This window comes from Monodelphis domestica, chromosome 4, assembly GCF_027887165.1.
Source record: "Monodelphis domestica isolate mMonDom1 chromosome 4, mMonDom1.pri, whole genome shotgun sequence".
NCBI lineage: Eukaryota > Metazoa > Chordata > Mammalia > Didelphimorphia > Didelphidae > Monodelphis > Monodelphis domestica.
Genome location: NC_077230.1, coordinates 296,524,540 through 296,547,194, shown reverse-complemented (window position 1 = coordinate 296,547,194; position 22,655 = coordinate 296,524,540). Strand labels below are relative to the sequence as shown.

The window sequence follows — 22,655 nt, the reverse complement described above, 5'->3', positions numbered from 1 at the left end:
TTTTTGAATGGAAAGAAAGTATTTTCTTGTTGACAGTCCCTTTGGCAGACTCTACTGTCAGAAATCTTTTGCTTCTGAAATGAGACTACTAATGCGGGAGAGGAAAGTGAAAGACATAAATGTTAACATATGTGTACATATATGTATATATAATATACACACCAAATACATATATAAAATATGGATGTGTGTGTTATGTGTGTATTCCATAATATATTTTCCAGTATGGTGGAGAAAAGAAACTAATGATTTAAAATGACTGTTTATATTACTTGGAGAACAAAGGCCATAGACACCTCTTAGTTTCTGACAATAAAACAAGTTGTTTTGCATTAATTGTTAAGTTTATAGTCTTACTTTCATCCAGAACATGATTCATACCCTATAGCTTTGCAGTAAATAGTAAGGCCTTGCCAAATTTTGAGTATAATTTTTACCTTGTTTGAAGTGGTGTATCTGGCGTTTGAATAAATACTGTATTCTTTGCTGCTTTGTTTCATTTTCATAAAATCAAATTTCAGAGCTAGAAGAAACTTCAATTTATCTTATCCAGCCTCTACTTTTTTCAGGACAATATTCTCTGAAAAAAAAAATCCTCTAAAACGACAGCTATGTATTTGGGTATTTATTGTATATCTTACTAAGTTTATAGCTCAGAAACTCAAGTTGTAAGGTTTTCTTTTGTGTCCTTTACATGAGGAAACAGCTCAACAATGCTTAAAAATCAAAAGTCAAAATAGAAATTGTGGATATCAATAGATTCTTTCTCTAGGCAAATGTTCTGTAGAAGATTATGATGCCATAACTTGCTCAAATTATTTTAGTATTATTTTGTAGTCATATTGACTTTTTATTACCTATCTTTGTATTTTAAACAAAAAATTTTGAAGGTTTTTGCATTCCTTCTCCCCTACTCCAACAGTGTAGTCCATGAATTGATAATATTGTTATTTTTTTTTAACCCATAGCACAGCAAAGTACAGCTTCCTCACATTTCTACCTCGATTCTTGTATGAGCAGATTAGAAGAGCTGCTAATGCCTTCTTCCTCTTCATTGCCTTATTGCAGGTAACAATTTTGTTTGTTTTTGTTTTGCTATTTTAGATGCAAATAAGACTGTGTCCTTACAAACAATAATAAAGGGCTAAAATCTTGATGTCAGAAATTTTAGTTTGTAAGACTTGTATTTCAAATTGAGTTTTGAATCCCTTTTGTAAGAAAAGTCATTTGTAAAGAAAACCCTAGTTAATAAAAATTCACACTGAAACCATATCTATGGGCCTAGTATGCTGGAATTTTGATCCATTCTCTGCAGAACCAGAAGTATATTAAAACTATAAGTTAGGCTATAGTATATCTAATAAAAAATAACTGAGTCTTTAACTTATTTAGATCTCAGTGAAGGTAAATACTCAGTTGACTGGGTTCCAGTGAACATCTCATGTATATTCTCTATTGGGTTGATTTAACCATTATTGACCTTATTCTGAACAATTCCTTTTTTCTCTGTTAAATCTTTTAAATGAGTTCCAGGATTAAAAGGATATTATGTCCTCTTGATGGTCAACATCAATTTTTGATGGAGAGCACTTTAGCATCCATCTCATTTTCAGAGACATGAGATTGGGGTTGCTTAGGAAGTGGAACCAAAAGTATTGCTTTATCGAAGACCCAAGGTTAGAGAGAACCTTGAGTGTTTCTACCCCGTAAGGTTTTCTACATTTAGCAAATAATGTGGCCAGATATTTCTAGAGCCAGGTTTGTGCATGCTTTATGCTATTTCAAACACTGAAGGATTATATCCTTCTTTTTATATAGCAGAGCACAATTCAGTGAAATAGTATATTAAAGACATGACAAGAAGCTCATTTAGAGTAGCTCTATTGTTTTTTTTTTGTTTTTTTTTAGTTTTCACATAGACCTGAAATAGCAATGAAAAGGAAAAAAATGGAATTCCATTTAAAGCTTTCTTGAGTTGTCAGTTAAATGCATATGTATTTTGTAAGGCCAGTGCAAAGCATACTCCTCCTTTGGACTTATTAGAAACTAGGCATTCAAACAACAACAACAACAATAAGAATCTTCCCCTTCAAGGAAGTTTCATTATCTAACCATGGAGAAAAATAATTTAAAATTGGTCACATGGCAGCAGTTCAAGGGAATGTATCATTCAGTACCAGAAGAATGGGTACTTATGTGCTATTGAGATATAAAAGGCAATATGGATCTGAGTACTTTGGAAGACCTTAGACATAGGTCTCCAGGGATAGACAGAATTTGGAAAAGTTGTATAGTACCCAAAGTATGTGGAGCAACATGAGAAAAAGTTGAGAGGACAGAAGTATGGCTAATAGGGAAGAGTATGATTGGGTTAGAACAGAGACACATGTAATGGAAGTAAGATTTATGCAGATAGAGCTGACAAAAAGTGTGGACGGTGCTAAATTTGACAATTTTGTAGAATAAACATTCTAAAGCATTTTTAAAAGAGGGAAGAGTTTCTGTAAACTTCTCTTATTGAGAGTGAAAAATTTTAAATTGAAAATAAAATTTAAAAATAAAAGTATAAAGCCTTCAAAAACCCTTGAAAGTTGGTTGTTTTGGTAATTTCCTCCCTTTCCAACCATGAAATAGTACAGTGGTTTTTGGGATGTTCCAGGGAAGGGCTTAACCCACTAACAAAACCCTTCTATACAAGTTGTCATTTCCTGGTTATTTAAACCAATACCTTATTTTGGCATCTGTGTTAATTTCTCATTTTCTGATTACTTTGCAGCAAATTCCAGATGTGTCTCCAACAGGAAGATATACCACCCTGGTGCCATTGATGTTTATCCTAACAGTTGCAGGCATCAAAGAGATTATAGAAGATTATGTAAGTTAACTTTTGATCATTCTTAGATTACCGAATTGTGTTGGTGTATTTTTCAGACTCTATGGGATTTCTTGGAATTAGTATAGTTTGTTTACAGTTGCTATAAATTAAATATCTGATGATCAAATAAATTAACTATATAACTTTTTTGTTTATATAGTTAAATATTTGAGTGTGATCACCTTCACCATGACAAAAGTTCTGACAATGTAGCTAGGGAGATAATCATACAAGTGAGAATTTTAAAACTCACGTGAAAGAACAGGTAAATTAATACCAACTAAGTACCTTATGTAAAATTGGAAGTTATAACCCTCCTTTAGTCCTATTTCAGTTCCTTACTACTAAACTTGTGAACAGGAAATATCCAATATGATTCTTACTTTACTTTTTTCCATATTTCACTTGCCTTCCTATGTGCCAGGTATCATTTTTAAGTCCCTATTCCCCCTTTTTAACCTCTTTTTCTGCTCCATTTGCCTTATGAGTCTGACTTGGTATTCACATAACTGATTTTTATATAGGTATATTATCAACTTTTTTTTGTTGTTGTGGAGAAGATTTTTGACCATGATCACAAAAATTGGAAATGAAAACCCGTTGACATTCAGAATGTTGATCACATATTCTGTCCCATGGTTCTCACATTTAAGTACTACCTCTAATTTATTTTAGTTCTTTGTTTGTACTTTGTGCCTTTCTAGCTTATTGTGTTACTGGATAAATGATTCATTAGAAACTCTTGAATTTAATATAGTTTTCTTTGGTTTATTCTATAACAGAAACGTCACAAGGCTGACAATACAGTTAACAGAAAGAAAACAATAGGTAAGCTAGCTTTTCTGCTCTAAAATCCACCATAGGAATACTCATGTCCAAAATTACCAGAAGGATTAAAGAAATAAATTATAGGCTAATGCTTTGGCTTTTGATAGTAGACAAAAAAAATTGGTATACTTGCTAAAATAAAGAAATGTAATTAGAAACAAAGGGTTAGTTAGGTGACAAACCTAGAATCAGGAAGACTCATCTCTTTGATTCAAATCTAGCCTCAACCACTATGTGTTTTGGGTATGTGACCTTAGCTGTGTGACCCTGGTCAAGCCACTTAACTCTACTTTTGTATCCTTATCCTAAAATGAACTGGAGAAGGAAATGCCAAAGCACTCCAGTGTCTTTGCTAAAACACAATTTAAATAGCTGAACAACAACAATTAAGAAAAAAGCAGATAAAAATATAATTATGTTGATTCTATTCTTCTAGTATTTGATTTATTCTACTTAGAATAATATGTAGTCAAAAGAGGGGAGTAGTCCAATTTTCAGGACATAGGTTTTTACCAAAAAAGTGACATAAAACCCTATGTATTGTCTTTTAAAATGTCTACCTTGTAGTTTAAAATTTATTTCTTTTTATTTGCAGGATATTAGCCTGGTTTTCAACCCTATATTTTTTTTTCTGACTGGCTATATTTTTTTCCTTTTCAAGTCTGAGAGTGAAGACTATAGATTTTTCAATGTCCTCTGTAGTATCACTGCTTTAAAAAAAATTGAATGTAGTATTTTTGTAGTATTGTTTTTAAGTGTAAAATCTGACTTTTCCAATGATCGATTAAAATAATCCAAAAATAATTAATTAAATGTGAATTTAGTTGCTCTTTTAGAAATGTTCTTTGGTTACTTGGAGTATACTATCTATGTGATGGAAAATTAATACAGACCTATTTTCTTTTCAGTGTTAAGGAATGGTATGTGGCAGAACATTATTTGGAAAGAGGTAAACACTAAATTAAAGATGATGTAGCAATGATTGGGGGATTGTTCATTTTTGGCAAGGATTATTCATTGTAAAACAAAAAGTTTACTGTCTTTAATATGAATAATGTCTGTAGTTATTTGCCATACTTAAGTTTCTAATTATCCATGAAAATGGAAGGAAATAAGTATAGTGAATGTAGGTATGTATGTACTGTTTTCTAGATTACCCTAAAATACATGGAATAGCATGTTATATTATGTTGTTGAATGTAGGTCAGAGCAAAGCAGTTAAGAACTTTCTGTGTATATATTTGGGGTGGTCTCTAGGCTGTCTAAATTACTTGATAGGCACCAAGTAAAAAGATTCTATCTTTTGTTTCCTCCTTGCCTCCTTTCCTTCTTACCTATTCACCAAAACATATGGAGAATAAATTAGATTTTTTCCAAATGTATTTAAAATTCTTTAATTCTTTTTAAACTTTTTAAAATGACTTTTTAAAACTCACCTTTTTGGGGGTAATGTAAATACTGAATAAGAGAAAATCATAGAATTGAATTTGGAAGTTGTCTAGTTTCTCAATGAAGGCAGAACTACGTCTGAAAAGATTGCTATCACCCTTCATCTTAAGAGACCTGGAAAGAGCCTCTAAAGTCTCTTGGCAACAAGATTGAAAGTTCACAATGATGTTTTTTTTTGTCTATCAGGATTATTACCAAAAAGGACAATATGGTGCTTAGGGTCTACTCTGTAAGTTGTGTTTCCACCTGTAGAATTTGTTCTTAAGCTAGATTTCTAGGCAACAGGGAGCTGAATTGGCATTGTCTATGAATTATTTTTCTCCTGCCTCAAAATTAAAAAAAAATGATGCTTAGTTCAATTTCAAAAGAAAAAAAATACTTAAGGATAACTAAAATAATATCTTTTAAATAAACATACCTTTATAACATATTTCTTACATAAATTTTATAACAGACAACTATCTTATATGATGAGGATATAACTGCAAAATATTCAAAATATTCATCCTTCATCCCCCTTTTGTGTTTCTATAAGAACAACTTGAAACTTTAGGGAATCTCTCCCCTGCTCCCTCTCCACTCCCATACAATTTTTTAAAAGGCCCAAAATTGAAGATAGAAACATTTTGAACAAACTCTGAGGCTAGATATTACAGAGCTTCTGGTTACTCAACTTAAACAGATTTGTTTCTTGGCAATATGCAAACACACTCAAAGTCGGCCAATGTCATTTCATGAAATCATTAATATACTATAAAGAAGGCTAACTTGCAGCATCACTTGGCCAGCTGCCCATTTATAATTTTCTCTGACCAGCTATTTTCCCCATAATGTTGTAATACCTGGTTTTACAAAATGACTGTAGGCAGCATTTGCTTTGATTGATCTATTAGAATTTTGGCTGAACATCCATCAAATCTTCAGGTGAGTGGAAATGGTTGGGAATACTGAAATACCTCTAATTTAAAAGTCATATCTTTGGCACTTTGCAGGCAAGGCTGTGTCATTTACTGACAGAATTCAGTTCTTCACTTTTTGTTTTTTCTTCTTTCATGCTGTTGCATCCCTGATCATCATTAAACAGGTGGCTGTTGGAGATGTTGTGAAGGTCACAAATGGGCAATATCTTCCAGCAGACTTGATCCTTATCTCTTCCAGGTCAGTGTGAAATGGCATTTTTATGCTGAATTGAAATTTCAGGAGAACGTGAAAGTTAAATACATAGTACATAAATACACTACTTCCCTCTGTCCTCATTTTGTGACTCTGTCCACCCTCCTTCTACCTGTGTCTCATAACTCTATGTTGTGTTTTTTTTTTTATCTTTAATCTTGGTTCATCTCCATTATTACCTTAATTTGCATAGTATGTTTTAAATGTATTCCAAAGAACTTTGGATGAAGTACAGGCGAGTATTCTTGTTTTATACATGAAGAACTTGAGTCATGGAGAGGGGTGAAGTGACTTTTTAAGGTTACATTGCAAGTTAGTGATAAAGCCAGAACCTTTAGGATATAGGTCTCCTCCTATCCCGCTTGTGAAAGAATGCTTAATTCCAGGAAAATTCATTGCATTTTAGGAAATTTTGGTTTTACTCTGTTCCAGGCAAAAGGATTTCTCCCTGTGTGCCCAAATAATCTGAGTTGCTGAAAATCCTAAATGATTGCTACTTCATATCTCTCACCAGACCCAAGCCTTTTCCAACATAAGAACAGGGCAGAATTATGGCTATTTATCCCTTTGTTCCCATATAACTTCTAGTCAATCTTGACTTAAGTGAAGGGATTATTTATCTAAAAATGACAATATTTAAATCTTTCTTTAGGAAGAAAACATCCATCATAGTGCTTAATAGTTAACTCACCAGTAGGGCTAACATCCAACTACTGGGTTTAATGAGTAGAATCATATTGCTGAATTTCCTAATATAAATTAATTTCATTAGGAATCCTTTCTGGGATTTGGACTTATAAGATTTAAATTAATGTCCAATGCTTCAAGTATTATTTTTATAAAGTTTATCATTTGATAAAATAGAACCATGTGAGTAAGTTTTCTTTCTGCTCAAAAATCTCCACTCCACCAAAGCCTTGACAAGAAGGAGGGGAAGAGAGAGAGAGAGAGAGAGAGAGAGAGAGAGAGAGAGAGAGAGAGAGAGAGAGAGAGAGAGAGAGAGAGAGAGAGAGAGAGAGAGAGATGGACCACCACCCAATTTATATCCTGTCTATGGCAGAAAGTAATGACAGGAAGTGAGTGGGGTTCTGGGAATCATAGTTTTGCTGGGGATTGTAGTTTTTAGGGTAACAGATTCTAATTACACAGACTTGGCCACATAGAGATGGCCACCATCTTTATCCAGGAGAAATGCACCACATGCTTTTTACCCTCCCAAAGAATCCCAGGGTATGCCTTTGTTCATCTTAGGCTATGCTCCTATTTCTTGGGACGAGTCAATGACAATTATTTATTCCCATTTGAATAAGTATTTAATAAGTATATATTGAATTGTATTAGTCCAACTTAAGATTTCCAAGAATCTATAGTGTAAGGAATTATAATTAAGGGTTTGACTAAATATATGAGAATTGTAAGACAATAATACTGTGGTCACTGATTTTAAAATATTGTAGCTCAAATCAAATTAACTTTTAATGGTTTTATTTACAAAAAAATTGGAAAGAAGAAAGTAGAGAAATGTACAAAAAGATAGAGAAGCCTATCACCCTAAATGTTGCTCCAATCCCTGGCTCAACCCAGGCAGGGCTCGTTAACCCCTCAACTGGAGAACTCAGTTGTGAATTAAGCAAGGGTTCAACCCACACTCCAACTCCAACACAACAACTCCAAGAAAGGGAGGCCTCTCCAGAACTACTCTCTCCAGAAGCCAGGAAAAGAGGGCCAGCTTTCCACTCACCCAAGCTGAAACTCCAAAAGGAGAAGATGCAGGAGCAGTCTTACCAGGTGCAGTCCAAGAACCAGAGTCCCAGGATGAAGTCCTAATTTGTAGCTTCAAGTCACAATCCCAGGCCAAGATCCTTCAAGCCCCAGATTTAGACCCACGACCTTTTGGGCAGGAAGTTCAGGACCCTTTATAGTTCCTTTTTCCCTGTCCCTTTCTGTTCCGTCCTCCACTTTATGGGAGCCAATTGCAATCTTTAGATTTGCTTAGCACTGCCTAGGGGGTGGTCACTTACCTCTGGGTTTTCACCCACTTTTAGTAAGTGACTTGTGAACCTTCCCTACTTAGTGTTAAGTAGGGTTGTTTTCAGTTTTTGTTGATTAATTTAAAAATAGGCAAGGGGAGAATTAATCCTATCTTCACAATCACCCCTGTGATTCTTTGGGAGACTAGTCTCCCCAATGAATCATTTAACATAACCAGCTTATACCTCTAAAGATTTTCTAGTTACTGGTGCATACAATATTGCATTTTCTAAGAAGAAACTACAATAGTTATAGATAAGAGCAAAACCAATGTTTGCTGGGCACATTGACAAAAAGCCAATTGGGAGCAGTACCCTTTGGCATAAGAGTTTACATTCAGAATAAATGTGTTCAACCCCCCTCAGTTCAATCAATTACACCCCAAAGTTCATTCTGGATCTTCTTGATGCAGTGGAGGTTTCTTTATAGCATTTTCTCTTAACAGTTTATTTTCTTGATTAAAGGAGTTAAAGAGATTCTTTTCCTGAAATTTTTTCTCAAAAAAAAAATTTTAAATCTTGAGTTTTATGAAAATTGCACAACAGAAAGACCAGGGAATTTATTCCCCGGTCTCCTTGAATGGAGATAGCTATAGGATGACTACAAAATGAATCCCATCCTCAAACAAACACAGTAGCAATATGAAGGGATCAGGGATATGGATGGAAGGGACATCTACCAGTGATAATTTTGAGGAAGTTGGGGGGGAATATAGGAGATACTTTGGACATGTGGCATAGGAATTATGTTAAGTACAACTTAATGGTTAAGAGATCTATTTTTATTATGATGACAGAATTCATGTAAGAATGATTATATAAAATTATTATCTACATTAATTCCCTTTTAGGTTGAAATAGTCTTTTATACTGTTCAACTCAGGGACACATCAAGGAAAGGTTGAGAGCCATTACTCTATTAGAAATTATGTCAAAGACTTTTAGAAATGTGGTCTTGGAGAGATCACTTGATTCTCTCTGTACCTCAGTTTCCTCATCTCTAAAAATGACAACAAAACTGGCCTCTGCATCTCACATGTAGTTTTGAGGACAAAATTAGGAAATAGGTATAAAAATAATTTAGATGTAAAATCAGCACTACTAAATAGTACAGTGATTGTGATATGGATTTGTCTAGTACCATGCAGAATGCATGACTTACTCAGTTCCAGAGTTTCTCATTATAGGAACATGGAGATTTCTGAATATCTCTGCACTTTTTTGTTATTCTCTTTGAAGTCATTGGGAACTAGTGCCTGCATCCTGTAGAGTGTCTTCTTAAGTATTCTTATCAGAGTAAAAGGTAGAAGGTGACTTTAGGAATTCATTATATGATTTCTTTCTACAGGAAAGAAAATCTTAATGTTGTTAAAAGGCCTTTATCAAATAAAAAAAAAAGGAGGAACTTAAGGAAAGCTTTTAAAGAAAGTCAACTTGACTGGTCATGAAAGATGAAAGGAACAATATTTGCATTCTTTTGAGAGTCATTTTTGTATAAGAACTCATCAAGAATAAGGTTAAAAAACCCCCAGAAAGATAAGGTTCTGTTATTAAATGCTGGAAAATTTGTGATTTTTGTCTAGTCTTTCTTTCCAGATTGTAAACTATGGCTACTTAATTTCTTTGGGGCTTTCTTAGCTTAATAGGTCCTCTCTCCCAATATCCATTTTTTCCCCGGGGACAAGGAACCCAGGAACCCAAAAGTATCAGCCTTGGTCCTTTATTGTCTTGTTGAAGAGATCTCTGTAGTAGTATAGAACAGCAGCCTTCATAGCTACCTCTAGTGACATAGTCTAATAAAGACTATTACTACTAATAAAGATGTAGTTTTTTGAAAATATGTGCTAGAATGTCTTTGAGCCTAGAAATAAGTGGGAATATAGTATTTTAAGATCTTATAAATTGAAATGAGGAAAGAAGCATCAATCAGAAAAATGTCAACATTGTTAAATGTAATGGTGGGCTGACCCAATTCAAAGTAGCTACAAAGCTATGAAGTAGAGAGTAGCTACTCTGAGAGATAAGTTATTAGGAAAAAAGACTTTGTTTTAAATTCCTTAAAATTATTTATATATATAGTATATAAATATATATGTGTATATATAAATATATAATATATTATTACATATATCATATATATATAATATTTCTTTGGGGGCTGTTTCCTGAGATAGTGGGGTTTGTAGAGGAAGAGATTGTTTTATGGGGACAAGACTGTGATGAGTTAAGTAGTTCATATTCCTCTCAATTCATTTTGAAATATTTCCATATTTGATTTAATCTTAGAACTGGTGTGGTGATAATAATAATGAAAGCTAATATTTTATATAGAGCTTACTATGTGCCAGGCACTGTGCTGAGTGTTTTACAATTATTATCTCATTTTATCCTCAGAACAACCCTGGGAGATAGTTGCTATTAATATCCCCATTTTCCAGATGAGAAAACTGGATGCAAGCAGTGGTAAAGTGACTTGTCCAGGATTACACAGCTGTTAAATGTCTTCTTGACTCTAGGTCTAATGTTCTAACCACTGAGATACCCAGCTGCTCCCAAAGGGTCTAAGGTAGTTTGGAACTAGCTTTTTCTGTGTATTAGCAGACCCACTCCCTCCAGAGTTTCTGCATTCTTAGGCCTGGGCCCTAACCAGAGAGAGCAAAACTGGACACCGACCTGCTATTTTCTTGCTCTACTTATATCATCTTGCATATTGAAATTGTTTGGCAAGAGATATTTTATAATTTGATGATAACTCTTGAATGTTCTTAGATAGTGAGCATGAAGACAGTTTACACCTGAATAATACTATATAGAAGCTTTAGTAATATTCTTGGAGAGCATAAAGTTTATCTGGAGAGATTTACCTAATAATGACTTTCTTTGATTTTTTTAGTGAACCTCAAGCCATGTGCTATATTGAAACATCCAATCTGGATGGGGAGACTAATCTTAAAATTCGGCAGGTAAAGTCACCTTTTTATTTTTGGTATTCTCTGAATCCTCATGTGCAAGTTTCATCTGTAGGTTAATGATTTACCTTTGAAAAATGTATGCTATTTCTATGCAAACATTTTGAAAAATGCATGCTTTTGGTAACATATGGAATTAGGGGAAACATATATTGGGTTTAGCACCACCCCTGCTAAAGGGGGAAAAACACCTCTAAGTAACTGTTCTATTAAATATAAGTAAGCAATTCTTTCTACTTGGGCTGTTTTTTTTTAAGCCAAGGTCAGCACATATATACAGACATCTTTCCAAGTGCTGTTTCTGAGTTCTAGGGAACTTGTCTGGAAGATATAGCAGTCTGCATGATGGAAGCGATGAGCTTCAAGGGATCTCATCTCTGCTGTTGTGTTAGTCTGTGATTCTAATGAGAGGGTTGAGGTTATGAAATAGAGAAAGATTTTCTGTGACTTTTTTTTTAATAAAGATATTCCTAGTCATACGCTTATGACTAATGAACAGGAAAGAAGATTGTAGAAGAGATTATACATTTCTTTTACTTTCAGTTTTTTTAAAAAGTGGAATATATGTAGTAAATTAAAAGACAGTTACAAAACAAAAGTTACCTATTTTGTAACAGAAATATTTATGTGTGTATATCTCTCTGTGTGTATGGGTATATCTATACGTATATAGGAATTAAAAATCTTATGCTTAGGATTTTACTTGTTGATTTTTTAATGCGATTTAGAGATGTTCTACCTTACTAGATTCTTACTAGATTCATTGACTTTTATTTGAGCTTTCTCTTTGGTTTTGATTTCCAGGGTTTGCCTCAAACAGCTAAATTGACTTCAAGGGAGCAGCTGATAAAAGTATCTGGAAGAATAGAATGTGAAGGTCCCAACCGCCACCTATATGACTTCATTGGGAACTTGTACTTAGATGGTAACAGGTATCATTTTTCTTCCTAGAGAATTTTTTCCCTTGATAAATAATGGTAATCTTGGATCTTCAGAGCAGGTAGTAAGATGTTGTTTTTGTTAGTGTGGTTGTTACAGATGGCTTTTGTCTATAAACTGCACAATAAAAAATGACAAAATTTCAAAATTTATTCAGTACACTATTATCTAAGAAAATTAGTGTAGCATGATTCTAAATAGGTCAGAATTACGACTACTTTAACACATGTATTTTGACGGTATTATTGATGTGGAGAAGGAAAATATATGCTAATATTTTTATATATAAGGCATTTAAAATGCTGGCTTGCTTTAAAAAAATAACTTGTACTCTTCCTCCCTAAAATATTAGGGTAAGGAAAACTAAGCCCAGACCCATGTAATTTTGCTTCTTCAGTCAACAAACATTGATTAAGTGCTAGGCAGTAGGGGTACAAAGAAAGGCAAAAACTCAATCTCTGTCCTAAAAGAGATAACAGTCTCATGGGGGAGACAACATACAAAATCCTGTGCATAGACGATATCTACAGCATCAATGAAAGGCAGTCAGAGAAAAGGCAGTAGAAGTGAGAGTAAGACTGGGAAATGTGGCATCTTAGAGGAATCTTGAAGAAAGTCAGGGCAACCAGGAACTGGTAGGAAATGAGGAAGGAAAGGGAGGCAGGAGATGGAGCAAAAAGGATACTTTGGTATTATATTGTAGAGTATGTGGAGAGGAGTAAAGTGTAAGGAGACTGGAAAAGTAGGAAAGGGCCAGGTTATAAAGGGTTTTAAAAGTTAAACACAGGGTTTTTATATTTGCTCATCCTGTAGGTAAAAGTGAATCCATGTAGTTTATTGAGTTGAGTGGATGAGGGAAAGGACACAATCGAACTTTTGTTTTAGCAAGAACACTCTGAAAACTGGGTCAGGGATGACCTGGCATGAGGAGAGACTTGGGACAGGGAGACAAAGAAGAAGGCTCTTGAAGCACCAAATGTAAGGTAATGAGGATGTACACCAAGATGGGAACTGTGTTGAAGAGATAGAAGGGGATGTATGCCAAATTTGTATGAGAATGATTATTTTTAAAATAACAATAGAAATGTGAAGGTAGAAAGAACAAAACCTGGCAATAGGGTGGATATGTGGGGTACAAATTAAAAGTTAGGGTGATAATGAGGATGCAAGTGGTAGATGCCCATGACAGAAATAGGGAAGGTTGCAAGAGCAGAGGTTTGTGGGATGGAGAATGGGTTCTATTGATTGATTGAAAAAATATTAGTGTATCTTGTGTCAACATAAATAAGTTATATACATGGTTATACATTATTTTCCATGTAATAAGTGCTAGTTTTTAAATGAACAGCTTGAAAAGTAAAGAAAATGCTAACTTTAATATCAGAAAGAGTAGTGGAACAGTTACTTAGATATTTTGTATAGTAGGAAAACTTAATTAGGAACCACTCATCATAGGAATGTTAGTAAAGAAAATAATTAGGACAGAGAAATGATTACTATATAAGCATTTCTTGGTATTCTTGGGAACTTATGGTTTTAAAGGCATAGGAGAATAAATTAAATTGTGAAGGGACTAGTTGGCACTGACAGAGTTTCTTTTTCAAAGTACTGATTTGTTTATTGATAGTAAAATTTTAGATTAATGAATGGGAAGCCTCCCCCCCCCCCCATTTAGTATCCTTTGTCTGCATTGTTTTCATTGTTATATTTTGGTGGCATCTTCATCATTTGTTTCAGGGTAGTGTTTGTTGTCTGGTGCTCTTTGTCTTCTCTCTTTTGCTTTGTCTGTTCATGTATTTGCTCCTTATGCCTTCTTTGGTACCACTTCTTAAATTATTCAGTTGAACCAGTGCTGGAAAGAAGGAAATTAGGAGAAGCAACATTAAAGTTAATTTGGGTGACTGAAATGATCTTCTCTTGGGTGCCCTGACTTGCTGTAGACTTTGGCCCTTCTAAATAGATATGTTAGGAATAGAGTTTGTATATCCTATATCATCCTTGCAATGTTATTACAAGTTTCCTGAATTGGAAAGTGATCTACAAATGAACAACAAAGGCCTTAACTTGTCAATGACACTCTCTAGGATGGATCCTAACACCAGCCTCTATTAAGAAGCATCCTTCTTTCCCAACCTCATAGATTCATGGTAATTCACCATTACTATAGTGAAAATTGATGAATAAAAATTTAACTTTAATTTTATAGTCAGGAGAATAGGCAATTTTGGCCAAAAGCCATTTTAAATTACACTTGTTTTTCCTATGGAATGGTTGAACTTGACTGAAAAACAATATTGAGATTACATTGTATATTTGTTCAAGGAGAAAGCTTATGCCATCATATTATGAAAACAGTGGAAAACACCTTTGGCAATATCATTAAATATGAATTTTATTTTTTTCTTATTTTTAGTTCAGTTTCAATTGGGCCTGACCAGATCTTACTAAGAGGTGCCCAGCTTAGAAATACTCAGTGGGCCTTTGGCCTAGTTGTATACACTGGACACGAGACCAAGCTCATGCAGGTAAAAAGCCTTTCTGTGCCAACATGAAATGTTTACTTTTTCTCTCTGTCTGTCTACGAAGGGAAGAGGCAAGTATAGAATCTAGAGGATACCTAAGACTCAACCCTGTTTAGTTACCTTAAATTAACTTAGAAGATCAGTGCCTCTCCATCCTTCTGTTGGGGATAGGTAAAATTAATTCTTTTTGCCCTTCTTTTTGTGGAAAAAAAAATCTCACATAAAATATAAATGCCCTTTATGTTCTGAGCTTTGGGACAGGGCTAGTAAGTAGTATGAACTCCCTTCTCACCTCTTCCTATCCTCATTCATTTGTTTGAATCTTAGAACAAGTTAACATTTTGAAAGACGTTTTAATTATTTAAGTGAACTGCTTTCCTTATACATGTCAAAAAGAAAACATCAGGATGGTAAAATGAGCCTGCCCTCAACAAATTCTTTAGTCTGCCTTAATTGGCCTTTGTTTGTTTAGTGTGTCTAGACATTTATAGTTTTGGCTCACCTTTGTGAGAGATTTTGCGAATTCTAGTTGAATCAGTGTTTTGTGCTGTTCTTCAGAGCTGCACCCTTTGGAGAATATTCTATGGTCCTCTTGCCTTAGAGAGACTCTTTTGTTAGAGAGAATAGCTTAAAGGATATTTCTGTCCTCTCTGCACAATACTTTTAAAATTACTCTTAAAAATAAAGATACATTTTGTTTAATAGTTTTGATCTTATAGAATTGATGTACAATGTATCAGTTGTTCCCTACCTCTTACACAGTAGTTCAACTGGCAGGATCAAAGTAGGTTGTCTATGCATAAAGAAGGATAGATTGAGAACTGAAAAAGACTTTGGATATTACTTTGACCAAGCCTCATATTTTTATGGATGAGAAAAACTGAGTCCCAGAGAGGTCTAATAAACTGTCTAAAGTCACACAGGTAAATAACTGGACCAGAATTTGAATCCAGGCCCTTTGACTTCAAATCAAACACTTGTTTCATAATGCCATACTACTTCCTTTGGTCTTGAAGGATCATTTTATCTTTTTCAACATATCTTAGCCTTTGTGAAGTCTCCTCACTATTTTTGTGTGCATTCTATCGACATCCTATGGGGTTTAGCCACCATTTTCTTTTGATTTCCTGGGTTGTCTGCCAATGGAATCTTGTGAGAAAGGTTGTAGGTTTTCCTTACTTTTCTTTTCTTCCCTCTGTTCCATACTAAGAGGCCACCAATCTTTTAGGAATTTTGAAAGATCTACTACAAGGCATTAGAGTTACTATGTACTTACTACCACCCCCGACCCCTACCCCAGGAGATTGATTTCTTTGAGTTGCATGAGTTCTTAGGGTAAAATCCTAGTCCTCAGTGCTAGTTTTAAGACATTTGCTTGATCATAGTTTACTTCCTATTTAACTTTTTACCTGGTCTTTGCCTTGATATTAGTTCAATTCATTCAATCAACCAAAAAGTGTTTAGTTAATGCTTACTAGTGTCATATACTGTGCTTTGTGCTTGGAATATAAATGTTATAAATGAGATGAACCTTGATCTCAAGGAACTTTGTTCTAATAGGGGAAACAAAAACCACATAAGTGCATGTAGAATAAATATAAAGAGAATAAAATAAAGACAGTAGATATGTACAATGTAGTTTGGGAGAGAGTACAGTAGCAGTTGGGAGAATCAAGAAAGGCTTCATGTAGGAAGTATTCATTGAGCTGCTTCTTAAGAGGTGGAGGGGAGGAGGGAGCCCTAGGGAGACAGCCAGTTCAGAAGCACGGAGTTTCCTTTCTGTGATTTTGCTACCCAGGGTGCTACATTTCTGTACTAATTGTTCTATTGGGCTCTTGCTTTCCCCCAGCCACAGTGTCTAGCTCGACTATTTTCCAATTTCCTCACCCTGAAATATTTACCTACCATGTACTGGAAAAGTCTCCTTCCATTGACTCCTAGGAAGAGGTTTTTTCTTCTCTGAGCCCTCAAAGCCATTTACTTGGCGTCCCCCTGCTTTCTCTCTGCTCCAGGCCCCAGAAAGTTGTTTGTTCTTATCTGCTATATCATGGTTAGTCAACTTGAAGTACCTTCTCTGAGCTCATCTTTCGTGTCTGGCTTGGATTTAAATGGCCTTTTCTACTGATATGACACAAGAATCCTGGATTCTGTGGCCCAGAGCCACAGGTCTCTTTGAGTCCCATGCCTAATGCCAACTCGCCTCCTTGCCTTTCTGACTCCTAAACCAAAATTGATCTTTAGTTTTAAAATTATATTCCTGTGGTGATGCTGTTCAGTTCAGTGGTGTCAATAGAGTCAAATAGAAAGGAAACTATGTATAAGGATCCCTGTAGGCTACATATTGAGTTAGAAAAACCATTTACTAACATCATCTATGTTTTATTGTATTATTTATTTATTTTGTTAAAAAAGTTTCTCAATTACATCTTAATCTGGTTCAGACCATACTGGGGGAGGGTGGTGGGCACCCTGAATCCCAAGGGCTACATGCTTAACATCTCTAGTTCATTCTTTGTTGGTTCAGCTGAAATTATAAGCATAGCCTAGGACTAATGCTTATTGGGTACCTTTGCTTGTCCTTAGATAGGAGAACCAATCACCCCTCTTCCTCAGATTGTAGCTCATAGTTGGGCCCCCTGCCTTGGAGTAGATTTTAAAAAATTCATATTAGCCATTGAAAACTACATGGGCCATAGCCATATTGACTATATTCACCAAACTCCAGGGTTCGGGCTATTTAAAAAACAATTAAACAAACAAACAAACAAATAACTTTTGATGCAGTAATATGTAGGTAACATATTGTAGCAATTTGTAGGTAACAGCTCATACTTTTATAGCAACAGATTAAAAGAAAACAACTTGAGTAAGTATCTCCCACATCATCTAAAGCTAATGTAATCATCTGTCCCATTGTACATAGTACTGTAATAAAGGTTGCATACTTTATTATCATTCATGGTTTTGGGTTTATACTTTCATGTATAATCATTTGTAAGGCCATGACTAGTGTTCATCATTCCAACCCATGATACTGGAAAATCTCCAAAACATCTGTACCTAGAATTCTCTGTGTCTTAAGGTTAAAAAGGGCAAAAATAAAGAGTTCCTTAAAGAAGGATAAAGGATCATGCTTAGCAAAGGCCATCCTGTTTGTGAAATAATATTTATAGTAAGTACTTGGACTACTTGACCACAGAGAGGAAATATTACTGCTTTGGGGTGCTTATTTTACATTCCCTTTTTGCCTTTATATTGCTGGCTCACTGCCCTCCTAGAACTTCTCTTGTGGCCTATTAAATTTAGACTTGCTGTCAGATTGAACTTTCTTTTAACTGAGTTAATAGATAGACTGAGTTAATGAGATTATTATTTTCTTAAAGCAGTCTTCTATATTCTTTATAATGACTGATGGACCTTAATTCGTATAGCTATGTAGGTTCTGCAAATTTCATCTAATTCTGTGGCTATAGAATATACTCATCTCTTCTTTGGAAGAAATTTCCCTAAAATTAGAACTCAATTAAACAGAAAGTATAGGGTTGTTGTTGTTGGTTTTTTTTCTGATGCAGAGAGCTTTATAGAAGTTTCTGTAATGTTGATGGGAATTTCACATTAAAAGTTCATTCCTTGACATTACTGATATACCCCAGAGTTTTGTTTCCATGAAATGCAGATGTTATTAAAACCAGAGATTTGGGGGGTAATTATTACAGTATTGTTAGGTGGATTTTTTCCAGCAACCCAGGTGAAAGATAGCTTTGCATAACCCTGTTAACTGGAAAGGATCCAACCACTGGAAAAGATCAAAAGTCAATAAATTAATGGGATCATGGAAATAAGATCATTGCCAAAGTATATTTATTTTCCTTGCCTATCCATTCACTGAGTGTTTATTAAAATTTTGATAAGGCAGTCATGGACTGTCAAATTTACAGCATTTGTTTAAAAAAATGGAACCCTTATGTGAAAGATCCTGCTGTGAGACCAGATGTAGATGTGCAGTACTATATAGTGGCGGGTGGGGGGCCGGAATGTGGGGAGAGGATGGATTAATCACAGATCTGCTTCTTCTAATGAATTTCCTTTTATTTTCTCAGGGGACTTCTTTAAAAAAAAATAAAGTAAATGCCAGGGTTTGAGAGACTATACTTTAAGGGAACTGAAATGTGGAAAGAGTCTCTAGACAAAGGGAAATGTAGCTATAGTGTGCATTCATTATATGGACTTTTAATTCAAGAGAGGATTGCCAACCTTGGCTCTTCAGAAAGCCAAATACTGTATAAAGAGCAATATTTATGGTTCTGCCAGTGAAGCTTAGATAAGCATCTTGTGACTGTAGGGTACAAGCAGATCTCATGCTATTTTCAAATTAATTCCCCTTCATTCACATTCTAGCTGATTTTCATTTTTGATGACTTTAACATTTATTGTTTCAAGGTTCTTAGATTTGTCTCTTCCAAGGGAATAGTTAAGGCAGATAAGAGTATAATAACAAAGGAAAGCAGATATGCCCCCACTCAATTCAAACCATCTTTATAAGAATTTGAAGTTGCAGAATGCATTTGACTCATTTACAAAAATACACACACAGACACACATAAACACACACGTGTGTGTGTGTGTGTGTGTGTGTGTAACTTGTAACTGGGACTCAGAGCTCCTCTAATTTTCCTGTCTACCTCATTTACTTTAAAGTCTTGCTACTTTCAAAGACAATCAGCCAATAAAACATCTTTTCAACAAGTTTGATGTTTTCAGTGTCCATAAATCTAGCCAACCAGTTCTCCTTTCTCCACAATTTTCTCCCTTGCTTCTTATTAGATTTTGTACTTATCATTCTTGACCTGGCCCAAGAATTCCCTCTTATATAAGAGCCTCTTCTTCCCCTACCATTGTGTCATCCTACTTGTTATTTCATTTGTTTTGTCACTTCTGCCTCGTGTCTGTTACTTGACTGTGTCATGCTTATGTCTTTTCTTTCCACCTAGATTAGCAGTTCCTCAAGGAAACATGGAACATAGTTATTATTCCCATTAGATCCAGTAGAGGATCATACATGTAGGTACTTAACGTACTTGTTGGAGAAAAAAAATGAAATTTATTATATTCCTTTGTACATAGTCCATGATACCTTTTAGATTCATTCTAATGTCTTTCAGGAACAGTTCTTTTCCAAGATGAATTTTTTTTTCATCACAAAGTATAACACTAAAAACTAGGGGTGGAATTTGCTGTGGGAGGTCATGTATTCTGACTAAAAGGTGGTCAAGAAGTGACCTTCAGGTCTTGTTGGATGGTGGGAAAGGCAGCATTAGGTTGAAGATCAGTGGAACAGATTACTGAACCAAAAAAGTGTCCTAATACTCAATTCCATTCAATAAATATTTATTAAGCACTTTCTGTGTACTAGGTACTGTGTTAAGTGCTGGAGACATAAAAAGTGGCAAAAAACAGTCTCTACCCTCAAGCAGCTCACAGTCTAATGATTTAAAATCTAATGACAGCTCTCAATTAGGGAGTTATTCCCCTCTCCCACCAGGAATAACTATATGCTATGTGAATAATGGCTTTTTGTACTATTATCCAGAATTCAACTAAAGCACCTCTCAAGAGATCCAATGTAGAGAAAGTGACCAATGTGCAAATTCTGGTTTTGTTCGGCCTTCTACTGGTCATGGCCTTGGTGAGTTCTGTGGGCGCATTACTATGGCATCGATCCCATGAAGATTTTAGCTGGTACTTTAGTGAAACAGGTAAGTTTCAGTGAATGGAGAATGGAAGTACCATTTCTCTAAATCTCTGACCATTTTCAGGGAGTTGAATACTTTAGTTTTGCTGTTAACTTTCTTCCATTAAATCAGGAAATGTTTCTATCCAGTAAAGGGATAATGGGAGTTAAGCATTTTATAAACAGGATACACACGTTTAGGAAGTCAGCATTCTCCCTTTAGCAATGACATAGACTGCTCACATTCCAGGGAAAAGATAAAAGAGGTAGGAATAAGATCAAAAGGTGCTGAAGATGGGGCTGTTCAATAGTCAGATTAATGTCCTGTCAGTATAAGATTTAAAGATAAATAACTCCTGAATTAAAAATCAGTTTTCTTTTGTGTAGGCCTTCCGTTGTTTGCAGGGTAAACTGTTCAGATGTCCTTTTACAGTTGTCTTTATCCTTTCATCTGAGGAACTCAAACTATTCAAACAACCCTCAAGAGTGCACTTGTTAAGTTGCTGTTTCCAAAGAAAGGGCCCAACTTTCAGGCCATTGATTACAATTGAAATCAGATCCCAGTGTTTCAGATTATGTCATAATCTGATTTCTTAAACTTCATTGCTTCTCTACTCAATTTCAGGTTGTTAGTCTTTATTTTTAAAATTACAAAACTCTGTTGTAAAACAGAAACAAAAATAACATTCTATCCTTTGTATAATTTAATATGACTAAAAATTAAAGCCTACTCTAGTTTGAAACAAGAATGCACATTTAGAAAAGTAATTTTGTAGATTCTTTTGGTGGTTCTGTTTATATATATGTACTTGGCTGTAAAATGTGTTAGGTTCTGGGTAATGTATAGCATTGACACTATCTTGGGATACAGGCCTTGGGAAAATAAATAAATGGCAATGAAATTGTTTGGATAATCTCTTTCTAGTAGCTACATGATTTACAGTGGAAGAAATGTCCTCTGCTGTCCCACTTAAAGCATTCTGTCTTATTAATAGAGATGTTATCTTTATGGTGAAGACTGCAATTGCTCTGATTGAAAACAGTAGAGTTCCAAATTCCCATTTTCCATTAACTTGGATTTAATTTCAGTTCTTGGTACTTTGTCCTTTCAAATTACATTCATTTTGTTCTGTCAATAGAACACACACACATACACACAATTATATATATACATATATATATTTGTTGTTAACTGATAGGGATAGGAGATGTAGGAATGGGTTTATTGTGCTAGGAAGTGATAAGCTTGGAGAAGAAGGTAAAAGTTTCTGCTTGTTATTCTCTAGTCCCCATGTCCTCTCCCACAAGTTTGGATTTCCTCAGTTAAAGTCTTTTAGAATAGCGAAGTGGTACAGTAATTAGAGCACTGGTCCTAGAGTTGGGAAGACCTGAGTTCAAAATCAACTTTAGACACTTATAATCTGTGTAAACCTGGGCAGGTCATTTAACCTATTTCTGTCTTAGTTCCCTCAACTGTAAAATGGAGAAAATAATAGTGCCTACCTTCTAGGGTTCTTGTGAAGTCCTTAAATTATGAATTCTTCAGACAAGGCATATTGAAAGAGGCAGCCTGCTAAGTTGTAGAGGGTCACATTAGTGCTTATTATTTTTCTACTCTTTAGGCTAGTCAGTTGACTTAGCTAACCTCTTCATTGCTGGTTTTTATAAAGAAAACTGAATTGAAATGGTATTATTGAATTGATTATCTATTTTCCATTTTTTTCTCATTAACAATCCCACATCCTTTCTCCATTGTCCCCCTCCCCCACTTTGCTTGGCTATTAACTTCACAGAATCAAGACTCCTGATATGAATTTACAAAACAGATAATGTGTAGTACCACCTGGTAGGCTCTTGATATTTGGAGTCAGAAAAAAGGAATGTGAGCTTTAATGTTCTTCACTAGTTGTGTGACTTTGGGTGGTTCATTTATGTTCTCCAAGCCTCTGTTTCCCCACTTGTAGATGGGGGCAATAATACCTACCCTTCTTACTTCAGAATTGTTCCAAGGTGGGAGTTCTAAGATTTTTTTAGAGGCTTAGTACCCTTGAGCAGTCATGGAAGTCAGTAGACTCTTCTCAAAGCAATGTTTTTAAATGCACAAAATAAAATACCCAGAATTATAAAGGAAAACAATTA

At 34.8% G+C, this 22,655-nt stretch overlaps 1 protein-coding gene across 4 annotated transcripts in view; it reads left to right on the top strand.

Annotated features, from left to right (window-relative positions):
• ATP8A2 (ATPase phospholipid transporting 8A2) overlaps window positions 1-22,655 on the top strand; it is an 860,692-nt gene that overhangs the window by 224,398 nt on the left and 613,639 nt on the right. For all 4 annotated transcript variants that reach the window (XM_056794696.1, XM_016421852.2, XM_007495237.3 and 1 more), the window contains exons 3-11: window positions 969-1,068; window positions 2,777-2,875; window positions 3,658-3,703; window positions 4,612-4,652; window positions 6,237-6,310; window positions 11,249-11,318; window positions 12,129-12,256; window positions 14,677-14,788; window positions 20,376-20,541. In XM_056794696.1, coding sequence (XP_056650674.1) covers window positions 969-1,068; window positions 2,777-2,875; window positions 3,658-3,703; window positions 4,612-4,652; window positions 6,237-6,310; window positions 11,249-11,318; window positions 12,129-12,256; window positions 14,677-14,788; window positions 20,376-20,541 — 836 coding nt within the window. The remainder of the gene's footprint in view (window positions 1-968; window positions 1,069-2,776; window positions 2,876-3,657; window positions 3,704-4,611; window positions 4,653-6,236; window positions 6,311-11,248; window positions 11,319-12,128; window positions 12,257-14,676; window positions 14,789-20,375; window positions 20,542-22,655) is intronic.